This window comes from Poecilia formosa, unplaced genomic scaffold (assembly GCF_000485575.1).
Source record: "Poecilia formosa unplaced genomic scaffold, Poecilia_formosa-5.1.2 Scaffold290, whole genome shotgun sequence".
In the NCBI taxonomy this organism is placed as follows: Eukaryota; Metazoa; Chordata; class Actinopteri; order Cyprinodontiformes; family Poeciliidae; genus Poecilia; species Poecilia formosa.
Window position 1 is genome coordinate 324,107 of NW_006800229.1, and position 19,726 is coordinate 343,832.

The following is a 19,726-nucleotide window of genomic DNA, read 5'->3' on the forward strand; positions in this document are numbered from 1 at the left end:
TAGCTGTTTAATAGTAAAGAAAAATTTAAAAACGTTATTAAATCGGCAAATCGGCAAAGAAATTACAATAACGAGAAACAATATTGTAATTTTAGACAATATTTTATATATATTTTTATGTAATGATTATTTGTAGAAATTAGTTTTCACTTTGTGCTCATACTTTTATACAGTATGAGCATGTACAAAAGGAGAACATAGGCCATGTCACTAAAACCATAGCTAATGGCAAAGAAAAGCAGAAACATTTTCTTTTGCTGGGGAGTTATGAAACCAATGAAAGGTTAAATAAGTCGTTTTTCTCAGGGAGGTTAAAAGGAGATTTCTGGGGTAAGAATACAGGGACTATTAGCAGTAAGTGAAGTAATAGTCTATCTATAGTCATAATGACTATGTTAAGCAGTGTGTTACATTTTAGTGCAGGAAGTAAACTAATGATTTAGTCTCTCCCATCTCTGCTGCTGAATCCGGTAACTCCATCAGCGTATAGTCTCCTTCTTGCATACACACACACACACACACACACACCCCCCACACACACACACACACACATATATATATATCATTTTGCTTCCATTTTTTGATGATGGATTTACCTGAACTCTAGCGGATGTTCAGGGCTTTAGAAACTGACTTTTGTGTCCATCTCCTGACTTTTACTTTTCAATAACCTTTTCTCTAATTTGCCTGAAGTGATCTTCAGTCTTCATTCTGTAGCCAGTAATACTGATTAACCACTCAGTAAACCTTTCAGACACAGGTGTTTTTAAAATAGAATCACTTGAAATACAGTCATTGTGCTCAGATAGTTTCTAGGCCACTCCCTGCTGAATTAGGTCAGACAATTTAAAGCAGTTAGGGTTATTTGTTTATTTTTTATATATATATTTATGTAATGATTATTTGTAGAAATTAGTTTTCACTTTGACATTTAAGGCTTTTTTTTGTCAAAATAAGTCACATTTTGTTGAATATAATTGATTTGTGAAAGCAACAAAAAGGGTAAAACATCCAAGAGGGTGAATAATTGTTATAGCCGCCGTACTTTAACCAGTTTGTTGTTAACTTTTATGAATATCTTTCCAGGCAAACTGTTACTTATACTGAAATGGTTTTGCTCCATCCTCTTAATTTAACACAAGTAAACAACATGCTTGCTTGTTTCCCTAAAGACCGCACTCTCTGTGGCCAGTAAAAGTGATCATTATTACGTTTTTATTTCTTCCTCTCTAAACAGTTTCAAATTGTCATCGGACCAAACAAGAAAAATTGTCAGCCAAAAGTGCTTCTACATGCTGCAGCTAAATATGGGGCTCTGAATAATGTTTAACCCGCCTCAAACTTATCACCAAAACTGTCCAGAAGGCTGATATGAAAATGAGCAGGAAGAAAAAGAGGAAGTAAGCTGAGCCGATTCCTCTCTGTGGGTGTGTTTTAACTTCTTGCATCACAGACTATCACACATTTTATGAAGAGCAAGCAGAAGCTTCATGTCACAGTTTTTAGGTGCGTTGTGTTTGCCTGATGCTTTGCTGTTTTCAGGTGCAGGGGTAAGTGACCATGCTGATTAAAACGCTGCGCTGTGAGGTCAGCCTGTATTTTCATTTCTGCTTTGAAAAGGTGTGAATTCTCAAGAGGTGTGAAGAGACAGCTGATCGTGTATTTAACTAGCCCTGAAACTCGTACGTTTATATGCAAATTTTAAAATAGCTTGCACCAAAACTGCTGAAGCGCATTCTAGATTAATTATTTGGGTGTCTTGTGTTTGTGAAATGCATGTTCATACAGCTTCATCTGCTGATGAATAAAGAGATTAAGCTGATCAGATAGTTTCATGTGGTTAGAGACTTAAGTTCATTTCTGCCAAGAGAGACATTTCTAGAAGAAGATATTTCACAGATCAACTCCAGGTTAAACTGGTGACTGAGAGCATTTTTGTCTCTTCTATATTTGCTCACTGGGGATTTTTTTTTCTAATGTACTTATCTGTAAGGAAACACCAGGGAAGAGGGCATCTTGGGACATTCCTGTTTAACAATGTGTATTAAGCTTTGGCTCTGTTTCCTGGCATTTATTATTATTTATTTCAAACTGATTGTTTCCTACGGGTTAATTCCTTGTGACCACGTAAAAAAAAAAACTTGGTAGAAATTGAGCTAAAACTGCCAATGCAATGTGTTTTATTTGAAAAGAATGTGAGCATGTATAGGTATTTATTTACTTTGACAAGGTCTACAGACTCAGAGAGTGTATTTAAAGTGTGCAAATTACCGTTTTTTGATAGCAATGTCAGGTAGAAGTGCTGCAGGGTATCGGGTTTCTTCTCCCTTCATGTTTCAGTGTAACCCTGATGCAACTTCCCTCTTTAGTTTGCCTGTGTCAGCCACCGTGAGTCAACTCTCTGTTAAAAAAAAAAAGACAAAAATAAGTACATTTTTTTTTGGTAGCCATGGTGTACATCAAATTGTAATTTATAGTTTGAAATGTTAAAATGCTACAGCGCAAAAAAAATGGACCAGAATCAGATTATCTGAGCTGCCGGGTAAGTGATGTGAAAAAACAATGGTGGTGGCGAATGAGGAATGGGTAAACAATGTTTCTCAGAATGGGGAACATCACTCTGCGACTATGACGGCGCAAACAAGGCTAACGAGTGTTGTCGCTGCTGCGTTAAGAAATGTCACCGTCCTGGTGATAGCAGGGAGTGACTGAAGCTTCTTGTAGAGTTACTGTTCCAGTTCAGATGATAAAAGGAAGTGCTCACAGGCCCAAAATAGGTTTAGACTGAACTGAAAACACATCTGACAGAGACTCACTCACTGTGAGCTTTCAGCTGTGTGATGAAAACCTGAGGCTGACACTGTTGAACCGAACTTCCACCATGAGACGCTTACTGTGTTTCAAGAGAAAAAAAAAAGGGGGGGGGGGGGGTCTGTGGATGCGGCACCACCTCTGGTTCTGCAACGGTTTCATCCAAAGCAGTCGTTACAACACACAGACTACATTTAGACAAATTATCGAGTCACAATTTCGTTTTTTCTACAATTTTATAACGAGTAACCCAAATTTAGGTTACGTGAAACAATATTTTATATTTTTTCTGTAATATAAAAGTATTATTTCTATAAGCTCTTCTTACAAAGTACATATCAGGAGCTTGCCTTTTAATCTAACAAGTTGGCATTTGTAGTTTTGGAGGTGAAACTTTCAGTTTCTGTGTTACAAGGTGGCAAAAACACACACACAAAAAAACCAGAAACAATACTGCTGCCATAAACTGAAATGACACCCTGCTTAATTTGCCTGTGTACCTTTAATCTGTATATTATACGTTGCAATAAATGTGTGTCAAAGAAAGGTCGCTTTGTGATATTTTATACGAGGTAATCTAGGTGAACCCGTTTCATGTTTCTCCAAACTCCGAGAACCTTTGTGAGATAAAGTTCTGGATCTCTGAATCTGATGTTCCTAATTTGAAGTATGAGCTCATTTGGTTTTCTTCTTGTGAAAAACAGATAAGCAGACATTTAAATTTGGTTTGATTTTCTTATCACTTTTAGGATAACACGGAAACATACGGGAAGTTTACTTATAAAACACAATTCGTACTCGGGGTAATTCAAAATACTTAACAGGAAAACAAAGGACCAGCGGTGAGAAGCAAACAAATAAAAAAGATTGCATACAAATAAGGAAAGTACAAAATGTCCCATCTTTTATTGTATTCCTAGCAACCATTGCCTTTGGTGACTGTAGGAGGCATTTTTTCCGCTGTCCTATTTGTTTATCCCATTCTGTCAATAACTCTCAACTTTGTGCAAACTGAACGGTGGATGGTGGCAGAAAATGAGAAAACAGGCCAGTTTTTTGTGTCTATTAGTTATAAAATGCTCGTATTACTTTCAATTTGAAATACAACTTTCTCTTTGTCCAGTACAACACAGAGACAAACAGGACAGACAACCACACTCACTCATACCTAAGGGCAATTTAGAAAGACGAATTAACCTAACAGACATGTTTTTTAGAGGAAGATAAGGAGAAAACCCAGGCATGTATGAGGAAAATATGCAAGCTTCATGCAGAAAGACCATAAAACCCAAGACCTTCTTGGTGCAAGACAACAGTGCTTTGTATTACTGCTTTCTAGTGAGAAAATCTGATCACAAAACGTTCTTTCATTCCTTCTATGGACCTCAAATATGCTGTCTCACGTAGGTTTTTACCACAAAATCAACATACGTGGACAAGAACATTTCTAAAATCATGATGACTTCAAATAAAAAAAAAACCAAAACCTTCCTCCCTATTATTAATGGGCATTGACGTCACGGCGGGAAGTATACGGTTCATGTTATCTGGAAGGTACCAAGACAATTTAAAAACTGGTCAATTTTTTTATCTTCTGCATGGAATTTTAGTTTTTTCTATCATAAACAGTATGAAAATAAATAAGGAAAATCGAACAAACACTTCTTTTTTTGTTTGATTTTCATCACTAGTTTCTGATTTGCAAATCAAATTACTAAAGCAACCACGGGTTATTTATTTTGGGGCGGCTAAATTACAAATTCCCAAAGCAAGTCATATTTTACATCTCTGCCATATTGTCGCAGCTGAGGAAAACAGATATGCCAAAGGGGGAAATGCTGGAAACAAAGGGAGTTGCTTGCACGAAATGCAGAGTTCATGCAAACCAACTGTTAATCAGTCACTGATATGCACTCATGATGCAAGTCTCTTCCTTGCTTTGCAGATCTACGGTCTCTCATCTGTTACAGCAGCATTGCTGTGACTCTATGAAAAGCGAGTAGGCACTCAAAAATTCAGTGAAAGGAACTGGAAGAGCTGAATTAGAAACATAAGACCCAGTGGTGAAGGCGGGTGTAACTACAACACAAAAAGAGACCGCAGTCAAAGTGTGAAGTTGCTGTTTTACTCCATTCTGGTACCATAAACCGATTAACTATCGATCACGTGTTTCTTTGCAGATTAAGCGAAACTGAATCATGTCAGACAATCTAATGGAAGAAATCTTCATCAAACGATCTCAGCAGAAGAAGAAGACCTCTCCTCTAAACTACAAGGAGAGGTGGTTCATTCTCACCCAGGAAAAAATAGCCTACTATGATTTTGACTCTGAGAAAGGGGTGCGTGCCTGAAGACAAACTGAGCCACACTTGACATTATTTTGGGTGGTAACCTTAAACCTGCATTCTGTTTTTTTTTCTTCTGCCATTTGTTGAGCAGAAGCGGAAAGGTCTAAAAGGGGCAGTGGACCTAGAGAAGATTAAGTGTGTGGAGACGGTCCAACCAGAACCCAACGCCCCACAGGAGCGCATGTATGCATTCCAGGTAGATCTTTTCTCAACATACTCTTCAGAAATAAACTAAAATATAAAGTTCACTTGGTTTAATTTTGAACTCCTTCAAGCTTAAAACTGCTGAATTATCATCAAGTTATAATCAGCTGCTTTCAAGATGCATCACAACGAACAATTTTAACTTGTCTTTTTCTTTTCAAACTAAAACTGCAAGTGTCTGATTTTGTGAAAGTTCATTCTTAAGAAGTGAAACTGTTTCAGATAACAAGGGGCTTTCAGAAGCAGTCCAGGTGCCACTGTTTGTTAAGTAATGAAAGTAAGAAAGGTACCATGAGCCGTCAGGGAAATCAGAAAGTTTATCTCGTCAATATCCCACATGAGAAGTAAAGTAAATTAGAAAAATTCTCTAATTTAAAGCATCATAATATTTTAAATATATTTTTAAATGTCCTATTCTTATCTTCTTTTAGTTTAATTTAACTGACAATTTGTATTTATTAAGAAAAAAGTGAAAAATGTAAGAACTTCTGTATCACTTTGCAATGCCATGTTTAAAATGTCCCAAGTTTCAATAAACTATTTCGAAAGAAAAAAAAGCAAACATTTAAAATCATAATTCAGAAGATAAATTGTGACTTGTGAAAGTTTCTTCAAACTGTGGGATTCCTCAAGGATCAGAGCAGAAATATTTTCATTTTCTGTACTTCTAGCAGGCATCACTCAGATTTTAACTGCCTAAAATAAATAAAGTCTGGCTGATAATAATATTTTTTTTAAGTTTAAGTAAAATAGAAACAATGATTGTTAGCCTAAAATATACTTGAACATCAGCCAAGCAATTGATTTCTTTAATACATCTACAAAGTCCAGCGTTCAATATTTAAAACCGATTAAACTCTGAACTTAAAATTCAAATGCTTCTTTTAGTTGTGAGTTGTTGAATCCACTGAACTTGAAACGGCTGCTAATTGTATAATCCCATTTATTCGACTTGCTGGAATAGACAAAGCTTTTCTTTTTATTTCAAGTCATAAAAAAACAGCAGCTATTTCTTGTGACAGTCTGTCATATTTGATAATACATATCCAGTTTTATCTAGCCAACCTTCTAAACTCTAAATTCATATTGAAATATTATCTTCAGTCTCTTTTTTTCTGTTTACAAAACCAAATTTTTATAGGTGTTTCCAGCATATCTTATTTTGCACTGTACTTTATAACTATGTCTGTAAAAGGCACTGTCAAACTGAAACATTTATTCATCGTTTATTTTATTTCCTAATGCAACAGTTTTAATAAGTATGTAAAGATAGTTTTACTTGAAGAACAAAACATTGCAGGAGGAGACATTCAGGTTCCTGTATGTCTCAACAATAAAGAGAGAGAGAGCAAGAGAGAGAGAGCGAGAGAGAGAGAAATAGATGTTGATTTTATGATTTTCATCGCAATGTCAAAACATGCTCAAATCAAACACCTTATCAAATTGAATAAATAATAATTACATCTACTAAGGGAGGCAGTTATCCAAAACAACCTGATCGTATGTGAAAATATAATTGTTCCCCTTGTTAGATTAGGAATAAAACTGTGATTGGCAACCTGCTTGAAGAGCTGGGATCAAATTCACAAGCCACATTTAGACATGATTACTGTTCACTTAACAGGAATCTCTCTGACAAAAAGAAGTGGGTCAAAAAGCAACATCCTATCTAAAAAAAAACAGCTGAGAAACAAAGATTATGACACATATCAGTCTGGAAAGGGTCACACTACTGGTTTTTGAACTTGGCCCTGGAAGATAATTAGAATGATGTCAGATGTAAATGGTACCCAGTACAAATAGCTGCCAGCATATTTATCCAATGATGTCCAATAAAGTTTCAATATTATGAATATCCTGTTAAAAACATCCCAAAGTTCTGCTGATGGTACTGGAAGCAGATTTTGAGAACAGTGGTTTTAGTTGATTCTGGGTTTTTCCACAGATCATTTATGATGAAGGCCCGTTGTACATCTTCGCAAAAACTGACGACATCCGAGCATCGTGGATAAAGAAGCTAAAAGAATGTGAGTAAAACAGATTTAGACTTCAGCGCTGTGTTTATCTGATAAGCTTTGGTGTCTTTATCTCAACATCTTGTGTGACAGAGGAGTTGGATGCTCATGCAAATGCTGATTTTATGTAAATGTGCTGTGCATGAATTCACGCGTGCTAATGTTGCTCACAGTGGTCCGCTTCAACAAAGATCTGATGCAGAAGTACCATCCCTGTTTCTGGGTGGATGGGGTGTGGCTTTGCTGCCAGCAGGAAGTTAAACAAGCTATGGGCTGCAAAGTTCTGGAAAGTTCTGCTAAAAATGGTAAGAACGAGACTTCTGTCAGGGTTGAATTTGAAGCTGAATCAAAACATGAATTTTCGAAGTTTTAAATCACTGATGCATTCATTAACAACAGGTTTTAAATCTTCACCGAGTCGACGAATGTCCAGGAAACCACTTCCTCCAACCCCAACAGAGGTATTCCCAGTTCATTTAGATTCATATTGCAGACCAGTTTGTTCTGAATTTACTCAACAACCTAAAATTGTTTCAGGAAAAGCCTGGTCGCCCTTTGCCTCCAGGACCACCTGAGCCTCCAGCACAGCCTGCAAGCATTACTGTAGTAGCTGAGTACGATTACGCACCAATGACCCCCCAGGACCTGGAGCTGAGGAAGGACGAGGAGTACACCATCCTGGAGAGGTCCGACCCCAACTGGTGGAAAGCCAGAGACAAATACGGGTGAGGCAGCTTTAACACAGCAAAGCAAAACAACACAGATTTGCAGTCCTGCACTTACACAAAAATATATTAATCCTAAGCGTCTCCATCCTTTGGGGCATAAGAATGTGAAATAGGAACCCTTTGCACCACGATGAGTAAAAAAGAAAAAGGAACAACCTCAGAATATCTGAATACTTTGAACTTTAAAAATAAAATGCATTATGCTTCCAAAAGACATATTTTTTGATGATTTGACACTTTTGTGGACATTTTTATTTTCTGCAGGAAAGAAGGCTACATACCAAGTAATTATGTGGTGGAAGCAGAAAAGGGGCTTGAAAGATTTGAGTGAGTACAAAAATACTGTTCTGCCCACAAATTGGTGTTTGATATTGTACATGTCTGTTTTAAGTAAGCTTAATTGTTTCAATCATCTGAATTTTATTGTGTAACCCCATAGTACATTCTTAAAGTGATTATGACGTTTATTTTCACAGCTGGTACTGCAAAAACATGAATCGGAGTCAAGCAGAGCAGCTTTTAAAATCTGAGGTAAACACAATAACTGCTTGATTTATCTGTTTGTCCTCATATTAACTGTAAGAAGCTTTAAAATGATGAAATGCGGGTTTCCCTTCTCAGAACAAAGACGGAGGTTTCCTGATACGAGACTCAAGCAAAGCCGGGAAATACACTGTGTCTCTGCTCACCAAAGGTGGCGTGTAAGTAACCTCACTGGGTTGAAACACTACTGCCATTTATATAGTTCATCCCCTGGCTCCACTCATGCATGAACTTATGAAAAGAAGAACTGTGCGTACTGAAAGCGGAAACTGCAGACCACAGAGGGACGGAGATGTAAATTATTCATGCAAAACTTGGGTTAATCTGTCTGCAGAACCATTTTTTATTTATTTATTTTTTATTTTTTTGTTCATCTCAGTCTGAAGCCAACTGGGGATAACAGTGAGGAGATATTAGCTGCACAGCCATAATTAAAATCATACTGGCTTCATGTGATATTCTCATTTTCTCTACAGGGAAACAGGTGGAAGCTGCAGACATTATAACATCTGCACGACCCCTCAGGGCCAGTTTTACCTGGCAGAAAAGCATCATTTCAACACTATCCCGGAGCTGATCAACTATCACCAGCACAACGCAGCAGGTCAATGCTACATCCGTGACAGCCAAAATAACTCTTTTTACAAGCTGCAACTATCTTTACCTGACATCTATTGCAAAAGAAACTAGAAATAATAAGCTTTTCCTGATTGATTTCAGGGTGGCTTTGTGGCCTTACCCGTTGGTTCTGACTTTTACTCATTACAATCAAACAATCATAGTTTTAAAAATGTGCTGCAAAAGTCTGAATGTGGTAGCAGTTTTGATTCTAACAGCAAGTGGAGGAATTACACGAAATTCCTCATTTACGCAACACATTGCATGCGTTTAATGCCATAATTCCAAAAAAGTGCAACATTATATGGTCTTGGTTGGTTTATCTATAAACAAAATTCACAGGATTGTCTAGAAATTAGACAATCAAGATTTTTTTTTTTTTTTTAGTATTTGACCCACTAACCTACAATTATGAAGTCAATGAGGAGAAAATTGGTCAATTCTACTACAGTATGTTTTGACAGAAAGAACTCTAGAACTGGTTTGGTTCACTTGCCTCCAAACATTTGTTGAGAACTGCAACACCCATTTCCATCTGTCTTGAGAATCAATCATCTAGTAGTTTTATGCATCTCTAAATTTAATTCTTGTTAAGTTTTTTACATTTCTTATTTTTATTTTTCTTCTAAGGCTCAAGGTCATATAATGTGTTACTATGACATTTTCTTGTCAGGATGTACTCTTGAACCTAAAAGTGTCTAAAGTACACAAACAGGATATGTGAGGTTGTGTCATACCACTTCAAAACTCATTAGATGGCTTATTTATGACTAAAACTGTTTGTTTCTTGAAATTAATTGACAAGAAAACCATCAGTTTTGGCAGCATTATACATTAATGTAGGTCAAGATGTTGTTGAGGGAGCTCAACAACATCTTGTTGTTGGGCTCCCTCAACAACAAGAGTAAAAGAATCATTGCAGATTCTTTTAAAAAAGAATCTGCAGAAGTAAAAGAATCATTGCAGAAATTATAAGTAAGTTTTAAATTTGCTATAAATCTAAAATATAGTCAGTACTACCGAGACTAGAACTGGGCAGCAGAATCATGAAGCTTACATGACTATAAATCATGTTTCTCCTTCGATTCTGCATGTTCATACAAACTTGTTTGTTTACTTCGATAACTTGGTTCCAGAGTCCCTCCAGGTGCAGCAGCAGGTTTAATTTGGTAAAGCTCATTACTCTTCCTAGATACTGACACACATAGCATGATGTTAAATTAAACTCTTTACATCAGTTAAATTTATTTATATAGGTCACGGCCAACATAAAGCTGTCTTCAGGTGCTATAATGGGGATGGTTTCCTAGTCATAAGATACAGAAAATAAAAAATGCTGATTCAAGCTAAACTGCACAGGGAAATCAGCAGACTTTAGGCTCACTAATATGCACCTCTTTTTAACTTGCCTATGTGGTTTTGTTTTTTTTCCCAATCACCAGGTATGGTCAGCAGGCTGAAGCACATTGTATCCAATCGGGCACGACCTCCATCCACAGCAGGACTGGGTTACGGTAAGAGCGTATTTGAACTACAATTAGTCAAACTTTCAAGTAATTCACCTGGCATGACTGGCTCTATCATTGTTCTCTATCAAAACATAGCAGTTCCAGTTATTAATGTTTTAAAGCTGAAGGTACACATGACAACACATTTTTTTCTTATTAAAAAGTGTTGACACCCCGCCTCTCGCCCGGAACGTTAGCTGGAGATAGGCACCAGCACCCCTCCCGACCCCACTGAGGGACAAGGGTGTTCAGAAAATGGATGGATGGATGGAAAAAGTGTTGACCCTAAATTTGCTTTGTACTCTAAAAATAAAAATAACCACTTTTGAAGCACTTTTATAAGACACAATTTAGTCTCTCATATTTAGGAGCTTTATAATAGAGTTTCCTAAATTGCTCTTGTGTGAAAACAGCTGATGCCGCTGGTGCACTATGTGATATGAGAGACTTTTGTCTCTAGACCTCCTTCTCTTTGTGCTGCAATTAAAAAGCATGTATTGTGCACAAAGTATAGGATTGTCTTAAAAAACTGAAGCCAAAGATAAACTGGTCAATCTGAAATAACCAGAAAACAGTAGATGTCTAAACTTTAAGGAAACATTCTACACCTTCCACATTTGCTTAATTTATTCTCTGCAGAATAATTTGTTTCAAGATAAGTCCTAATTGCCTCACAGTGTATCCACATTTTATTCAGAATTTGGATTTTCCGTGTTCACAGGCAGAAAAATGAGAAGTCCTTACGTCAAAATTTTTGAGCTCACCAAGCAACTATAAATTTAATATCCAATATGGCTGCAAACCCAAAGAAAGTAGGGAACATTAAATTGACAGTTTGTGACTCATTAAACCAAGCTGTAAAATGTCTACATGTGAACATGTACCAGTCGATTTTGAACACACAAAACAGAGATAAATATATTGTTACATACTCCAATTGCTAACAATGGTTAGCACTAGAAAAACTAGATAATCCAACTGTTTTCTGAGTTGGAATCAGAACATTTTCACTCAGGTGAGATGCCTCAAAAACTGGAAGTATTTACAGTCAGAGCTGGAGTAATTTTTGGCAGTGTATAAAAACATAATTAGTGCTAAAATCAAAAACCACTGAAATGTTTTAGTTGTCAGCTAGCCTCTCCAAAGCTAATGTTATTTAAAATATATATGTACAAGTTTAAATTCATTTTCAGGTATTACATCTTCTATTTCTGTTCTCTGTAACAGCGAATCATTGAAATATGATTGTTAGCATCTCCACTAATGACTAAAATATGATGTTTTTTGCTGCTGTTTGTCTCAGTTTGTGGTTGAGTTACGTTTCTTAGTAGTTTAGCTACCTGCAAATGTATTTAATGATAGTAAACTAATACTGTTTAATATTACAGTATTAGTTTGTCATGGAATAAGAAGATAAAAAACATGAAAATATTTTAAATGGAGTTATTGTTACTGTCTTTATACAAATTAGCTATTTAATCATATCTTTTGGTCAAGCTGACGCACTGTTTTCACACATCTCTGCAAGGGAGCTAAAAATAAACCTGGCAAGTTTAACTCCAAACCTGGGCCGCCAAAGTTCAAACACCGAAAAGCAACCTACTTTCTTCAGGTGTGTGGGAGATCGACCCTCGTGATCTAACATTCATCAAAGAGCTGGGAAATGGCCAGTTTGGAGTGGTGAAGTATGGAAAGTGGCAGGGCCAGCATGATGTGGCCATTAAGATGATTAAAGAGGGCTCCATGTCTGAGGATGATTTCATAGAAGAAGCCAAAATCATGATGTAAGGTTTCAGAACTTATGTGTCAAATGAGGAAAGCTATACTACATAAATGCTTTGGAAAAAAAAGCCTAAACTTTCTTCTAATTTTGCTCAAACAAGGAAGCTACGCCATGAGAATTTGGTGCAGCTGTACGGCGTCTGCACCAAACAAAGACCTATTTATATTGTGACTGAGTTCCTTGCAAATGGCTGCCTTCTGACATACCTAAAAGAAGGCCTGAAGCAGCACCCAACAACCGTCCAGCTTCTAGAGATGTGTAAAGACGTTTCAGAGGGCATGGCATATCTTGAAGCACAGCAGTACATCCACAGAGACCTGGTGAGCGACAAGGACGTTCTATTAATAAACAGTAGCAAAACCTCTCAGTCAGTTCCAATTAGGGACAGGATAACCTGTGGTTTGGTATTGCATGATAAGGCTAGAAGTTTAATGATTTTGCTCGATCCACAATGTGTTGTTTGTTTTATCTTTAGGCTGCCAGGAACTGTCTAGTAGATGCTAATGGTACAGTGAAAGTGACTGACTTTGGTCTGTCAAGGTAAAGCGTTTAATGTGTAACAAAATGGAAAAAACAAAATGAAATAGGCATGTGAGTGTACAATGTGGTGTTAAAAATCCTTTTCCTCCTAGATATGTTTTGGATGATGAGTACACAAGCTCAGCAGGCTCAAAGTTCCCAGTTCGCTGGTCACCTCCAGAAGTACTGCTTTACTGCAAATTCAGCAGCAAGTCTGACATCTGGGCCTACGGTGAGAAGTCACAGCTGTTCATTTCTTCTTATTGACTGCCAGTGAAATTACAAGTGTGGTGGTTTTAAACTTTAAAAAGTGAACTTTACCATCTGTTTATACAATTTGCAAACTTTATCCATGGACTTTGTGTCTGATTATGGCAGTATCTGGTGCAGTGTTTGCATAAAACATTGAGGCCTTTATGCTAGTTTTCTATCTGAAACCACAGACAAAAAATGTCTGAAAACTGTCAGGTACTAAGCAGACAACAAACTTTAGTGGACATTCAGAAAGCCTGGAAAGAGGTGACAAATGATAATGAATCGAAACTTTGGTAAAGCTTTGTTTCTGAATGGTTTAGACTCTTTAAATACCTCTTTGTTTGTTCTTTATCAGGCGTTTTAATGTGGGAGGTGTACACTCTGGGGAAGCTTCCATATGAACGCCTCAACAACACGGAGATAGTGGATCAGGTGTCCCGAGGCCTGCGGCTTTTCCGTCCACAGCTGGCCAATGAGAAGGTCTACAGCATCATGACAAGCTGTTGGTCTGATGTAAGCTATTTTCCTCTCATACTCTGAGCCTAAGAAAACACTGAAATAAAAAAAAAGGTTAACAATCAATATTTGCCTTTGTTTTACAGAAAGCAGATGAGAGACCCACCTTTCAGGAGCTGGCACTGAATGTTCAGGATTTGCTGTATGAACTCCAATAGACCTGAGAATAATTTATGTAACACAAAAAACCTCTCTGATCCCCAGAGAAAAGCTCCTCATGGATCCCTGAAGACAAAGCATCGTTAATACAATTGAAACCGTGAATGTGGGGAGTGAGCAGCATTTTAAGGCTTATCTAGAATGTGAATAGTTTTAATGCAAATGTCACTTTTAGTCACTAGCTTTCTCATCACATTAATAAAAATGCAGTCCTATGAATCATATTTAGATTTTTTTATATATATTATACTGAAGGTTGCTCAATTAAAACATGATATTTTTGTTTCTTGTACTCTGTGAAATCATTGCAAACACCTTTGTATGTGAAAATAAGCTTTGTAAGCTAATATGTGTTGCACAAATAAACACCAAGTAAGAAGGGCTTGCAAATGTATGAGATACAAATATCAACAGTTTTTAGTTTATAGTTTATTTGCACAAGCATTTTTAAACAAAGCAGATGGTAGTTATTTTTTTTAAAAAGCATAGAAAAATATCTGGAAGCATTACTGAACTTAAAAAAAATTCTCCTTTACCCATCCGTTGCTTTCCCCCAACAAAACTAATAAAATACCACAAAAAGCATAAACATTAAAATACTATATAATAAATAGGATAATTAATACATATTTTGTGTTTCTTAAACAAAGACAGACTTTATATATACCAAGTCTCCCCCAACTCATTTTTATAGCATTATCATGTTCAATATTTTATATATTAATCTAATACATAGCTTGTAAAATATAAGTAATTACGTGACTTATATTTTGAAAAATTCATGCAAAGTACAAGTTAGATGAACATAAACATTACATGAAATGCAGGTCTGATGTATGCAGCAAGGCCGTCTTACATTTCATAACAGTTTGTTTTTAGAGGTATGAGTGGACAGGTGTGGTGGATGAGACATTTTTATTGGAGAGTTTCATCAAGCTTTAAAATTTTTGTGTCAATTTAAAAAAAACATTAAACAGTCAGAGGTGGACAGAGTCACCAAAAATTGTAATTCAATAGGAGCAGCACTACTTTGAATATCTTTACTCAAGTAAAAGTCAAAAGTAGCTGTCCAAGAAATTACTCAAGAAAGAGTAAAACAATATTCTGTAAAAGGTTACTCATTTACTGAGTAACTGATCATAACATCACAACTAATATAAAATAATGTCATCAGACAAACAGAAAAATATAAAGATATAAAGCTAAAGTAAAAGATGGAAACACTTTCTAAATCAGTTTATTTCAAAACAGAACATATGAAATTAATACTCACAGTATTAAGTTAGTATTAACACAATGTTCTATTTTACCCTGTTAGGATAAAGTAAAGTGAAAGTAAAAACACTGCATTAAAACCACTCCTTTAAAAAAAATGTTTTTTACTCAAGCAAATGAAGCAAATTACTATCCACACGTGGTTGCAATTTCAGGCAAATAAAGACTAATAAAAATGTGCCAAACGTCCTTTTTAGAAATATAATATAATATAATATAATATAATATAATATAATATAATATAATATAATATAATATAATTTGGGGGAAAAAATTGTCAATTTCTCATGAAGTTACGCATACGTGACCTTCTGTTACACAAACGCGCTTCGTGATTGGCTGAATGACTTCCGGCTTCCTGTTGTTCATTCCCACACGTGAAGGTCAGCAAAAAAACAGCCTTCTCGCGTTTATAATTAGAATAAATATCGGAACTTCGACGTTTTATAGCAGATATGGACGGCCAAGGAGCTTCAGCGGACCCTCAGCTTCAACATTTCATCGAAATCGAGTCTCAGAAACAGAGATTTCAGCAGCTGGTGCATCAAATGACTGAGGTTTGCTGGGTAAGAGACGAGCACAGTCCAGCATGTTGATTTTTTTTATCAATTTCTTTACGACAGGGACTTGTGCAGTTGGAGCAGCTATAGACAGATTACATGTTGTGCTTGTTGTAAACATCCAATAATTTCCTAAAGTAAATGCTGCTTCCTAATAAACTGATGGCTGAACATATTGTTCATTATAGACATACGGGAAACTTAGACGCCGCTTCTCAGCTTAGTTATATCTTCACATATTTACTTTCCGTCTGCGCTGAATGGACTTTACTTAAAGAGAATGGTTATATTTATCTTCCCACTGTAAAATAAAAATAGGCTAATAACTTGGCTGAGTAAGAACAAGAAAAACAGCGTAAATACAAAACTCTTGAATTTAATTTTTTATTTGTTGCTGGGTACCTTTTTAGCATAATATAAAACGTTTTGCATACAAATCACAAAATGGGGTTTTCTTGGCACATGCTGCAGGTACAATAAAAGGAGTATAAAACACCGCTGGACCTAAAAGCTTGTTTCAAACGTCACATTACGTCACTCACAACCAATGCCACGTGCTGTTTCAACAGTTAAGCTTCAATTCAACTCAGAAATACTTATTAATACCAAAGGGAAATTAAATGTTGAAACTCATATCATCCAAGGTTCCTTAAAGCGTTTTAGAGACTGATGTCTGTGGTTAGAAAGGATCTCCTGTAGCAAGCTGTGTTACAGCGTATCTAAAGAAGCCTCTGACTGATGACACTGTGCTGTTGTTGCCCAAAATTTTCTTGATTTTATAAATAATCGATCTTTGAGACACTTTTATAAGATATAATTTAGTATCTTATGTTTATGAGGCTTTTAATGGAGTTTCTGCATTTTGTTGTTGTGTGAAAACTGTTGATGCAGCCAGCCAGGTCTATGTGACATGAGACTTGTTTGGTTTGTAATTTTGTGTATAAAATTATTTAAGCAATATTTAGAAAAATACTAATACCATAGAAATCTTAATACTAACTTACAAATGCATAAGAGACAGTTTTTTTTATTGATCGTTTTGCTGCACATTTTCACCCTCTAATTGATTTATTTTATTATTGCCACTCAGTATTGTTACCTCCTACATAATAGCCACATTATTCAGATATTACCCAGATTTATCACGGTGGTCTGAAGGGTAAAACACCACTAATAATATCTACCCAAACTTTAAAAAACAACAAAAACACTTAATTTATGCTCTTTTAACAATCTATCTCACTGATGAGGACCACAAACTCATCTAAAACCTTGTACGTTGTACTCGGGATTATCAGAGGATAAGGAAAGTGAACAGCATTATTGGCTTTCCTTTAAGCATCTTAAGCTGGGACTTTCACTGTCCTGACTGATAGGTTTTTACACCAACAGACTGGTGTTTGTTTTACAATTAAAAAACTGGGGATCAACTGAACCTGCTGCGAGATTAGAGACTACAGGATTTATCAACTAAAGCCAATTTAGCGCATCAAGCTCTCATGGAAACTTGTGAGGGCGACAGCATTCTTAGTATCCAGACAGGCTATATTTCTGTTCCACTTTAGCAGTGACTTTTAATGTTGTTCTTAATCTACAAATATTCCTGTCTTGACAGATGTTTGAATGAGACTACAAATAAACATTGAATTTTTGATAAATTTTTTCTGTGGAAAATATTCTATTCAGAACTCGCAATTCTTTAAATTAGGTCAGATTTTTATTTTTATTGAATAAATTCATGAATTTCTTGGTTTATTTCAAAAAGGCCTTTCATTTTTTTTTACTGTATTTCAGTGTTAAATATCCTAGTGTCTCTTTGTTTTTTTTATTACTGTGTGTTTGTTATTCAGTGATAGCATTATACTCAGTGCATTTGTGCTCATGAAGTTGTGTAGTCCTTGTCCTAAACTTGTTTGCGGTTATTTTACGTACTGGACTGCGTCCACATCCGCCTCAAAACATTCAATGAATGAGGTCGAGTCGGTTTCCCTCACAAACTACAGACTCTAGTCTTCACACTAACTGAATTTAGTGCAGACTGGCCGCAACAAGTTTACTTCTCACTGAGATGTGTTGTAATTACACCTGTAGGCCTCTGGGTGGCAGTGCAAAGAATAAGAAGTTTCATCTGGACCATTTTTTGTTTTTCTGTTTCTGTTCTTTTAAAATATTGAGCTAAATTGTCTTAAACTCCAGAAATATTTTTTATTCACACTAAAATAGTTCTGCTGTTGTAATAGAATCAAATATCGGTGAAGGACAAATATTTTCATTGCATTCTTTTTTCTGTGTACAAGTATTAATATTTGAGTTTTAGTTTATTTTTAGTAATCATCTGGATCTGGAATGTAATTTAACATGCATTGTTGCAATTTTGTAGTAGTGCATATGTTCATATAAAACTGATCAAATCTTTTGCAGTTTATCAAACTAATGTAGGTGCAAAAGCTTTTGAATATGTGACAATTTATTGCTCATTACACTGTTTTGTGCTTGTACTTAAATTATAAAAAAAAAAAAATCTATTCATAAACATGACTCTGACACCACAAGTGGCTCTTTAGACTATCAGTATCAGTAATGTTTTTTTGGACTGTTTTTCTTACCAAGTTGGAACCTTTGTGCTTTTTCTAAATATGTATCCTTCCACTTTTTGTGAATGTTTCATTTTTTTCTCTCTTTCAGAAATAGAATAGAAGTAAAATAACATTCTGTACAAATGACAACACATTAGATACTTATCAAAGATTACAAGCTATTTTTTCATGGAAGGTCTTGTAACATTTGCAGCTACAAAAGTTTATTTTTGCTAAACTGAAGGCTTTACAGGGGAGATCCCTGGCTTAACCAGTGTGTGCATGCATCCTGTCTCTTTAATCTAAAGTAGGCTTTCCTGCAGAAGAATATAGTAGAGTGAAGGATTTTCCTCTGTTTGACGTGGATCGGTCTCGAAAATGTTTCTTCTAATAGTTTATGTCTGTGTCTTTAGGAGAAATGCATGGATAAACCGGGACCCAAGCTGGATTCCAGGACTGAAATCTGTTTCGTTAACTGTGTGGAGCGATTTATAGACACCAGCCAGTTCATCCTGAACAGACTGGAACAGACTCAGAAGAGCAAGGGAGGATTCTCTGAGACAATGTTGGACTAAAAACTGTAACTGGAAGTTTGATAGAAAAAAAAAGTAAAAAAATAAATAAAAAGGACCCATTTTCTGCACTGACTGGGAACCCTGTTTGGTCCCGACTCAGCTGTCTGTACAGTAAGCTGAAGAAGAGTCCAGTCAGCTGGGAAACAGAACCACAACAAGTGTTACCTTGGAAACAAGTGCCTGACATCTAAACCATGTACAGACCTGGGTAAAAGTTTAGGGTTGTGTTTTGTGACTACAGGAAGACGAGCGTTGCAAAATATTGAGATGGTGGTTTGTTGCTGACTCTGTCAGCTTTTTGAATTCATGTAAGTGGAAAGTTCAGACTGTGAAGTTTGATTATGAGGAGATGTTTTTCAGATACATGGACCAAAAATCAATGTCGGTAAAATCACCCTGCAACCTCTTGACTGAAGATCAGTGTTCAACAGACTGGACTGTAAATATGCAATAAACAAAATGCCAAATAAGTATGTGCATCCTTTTTAAAATGCTTGTGCATTTGCACAAACATTTGTAGCTGCACACTCTTTCTAAATTCCCTGACTTTTGTGATGTAGAAAGAGAGATCATTTCAAAGCTAGTCTTCGTCTGGTAAAGCCATGTTTTTGTTGATTTGTCTTTAGGCGATTTAAAAAAAAAATGCTAAAAGATGAAGTTCCTCTTCCATCTTCCACTTTTTACTGAAGCCTGAAGGTTTTGTGTCAACACCAGATATTTGAAACTCTACTTA

General features: G+C 36.0%; 2 protein-coding genes and 1 long non-coding RNA gene across 4 annotated transcripts; 2 read left to right on the forward strand and 1 right to left on the reverse strand.

Annotated features, from left to right (window-relative positions):
* Positions 1 to 1,425: 1,425 nt before the first annotated feature.
* Positions 1,426 to 14,390, forward strand: btk (Bruton agammaglobulinemia tyrosine kinase). Of its 2 annotated transcripts, none has more exons than XM_007571919.2 (18): positions 1,426 to 1,506; positions 4,992 to 5,150; positions 5,251 to 5,355; positions 7,309 to 7,390; positions 7,552 to 7,683; positions 7,778 to 7,839; positions 7,916 to 8,103; positions 8,371 to 8,433; positions 8,583 to 8,637; positions 8,728 to 8,807; positions 9,126 to 9,253; positions 10,710 to 10,781; positions 12,388 to 12,559; positions 12,659 to 12,878; positions 13,034 to 13,098; positions 13,191 to 13,309; positions 13,688 to 13,845; positions 13,935 to 14,390. In XM_007571919.2, exons 2-18 carry the CDS (start codon positions 5,010 to 5,012, stop codon positions 14,004 to 14,006), a joined length of 1,914 nt encoding a protein of 637 aa, XP_007571981.1. In that variant the 5' UTR covers positions 1,426 to 1,506; positions 4,992 to 5,009; the 3' UTR covers positions 14,007 to 14,390. The 2 variants fall into 2 exon arrangements, with proteins under 2 accessions (XP_007571981.1, XP_007571980.1); XM_007571918.2 differs by having other exon boundaries at positions 1,458 to 1,550.
* LOC107838651 (uncharacterized) lies at positions 1,579 to 16,596 on the reverse strand. Its single transcript, XR_001664728.1, has 3 exons — positions 16,586 to 16,596; positions 6,923 to 6,925; positions 1,579 to 4,008 (listed from the first exon to the last, which is right to left on the reverse strand). It is a non-coding gene; the product is annotated as an uncharacterized LOC107838651 (long non-coding RNA).
* On the forward strand, positions 15,608 to 19,464 carry timm8a (translocase of inner mitochondrial membrane 8 homolog A (yeast)). Its single transcript, XM_007571920.2, has 2 exons — positions 15,608 to 15,848; positions 18,832 to 19,464. Exons 1-2 carry the CDS (start codon positions 15,738 to 15,740, stop codon positions 18,991 to 18,993), a joined length of 273 nt encoding a protein of 90 aa, XP_007571982.1. The 5' UTR covers positions 15,608 to 15,737; the 3' UTR covers positions 18,994 to 19,464.
* The last annotated feature ends 262 nt before the right edge of the window (positions 19,465 to 19,726 follow it).

Excerpts from the sequence above, each read along its gene's own strand:
- btk (XM_007571919.2), top strand. The coding sequence starts at position 5,010 with ATGTCAGACAATCTAATGGAAGAAATCTTCATCAAACGATCTCAGCAG. Across the intron at positions 8,434-8,582 it reads AAGGGGCTTGAAAGATTTGA|CTGGTACTGCAAAAACATGA; the intron begins GTGAGTACAAAA and ends TTATTTTCACAG. Across the intron at positions 12,560-12,658 it reads GAAGAAGCCAAAATCATGAT|GAAGCTACGCCATGAGAATT; the intron begins GTAAGGTTTCAG and ends TGCTCAAACAAG.
- timm8a (XM_007571920.2), top strand. The coding sequence starts at position 15,738 with ATGGACGGCCAAGGAGCTTCAGCGGACCCTCAGCTTCAACATTTCATC. Across the intron at positions 15,849-18,831 it reads AAATGACTGAGGTTTGCTGG|GAGAAATGCATGGATAAACC; the intron begins GTAAGAGACGAG and ends CTGTGTCTTTAG.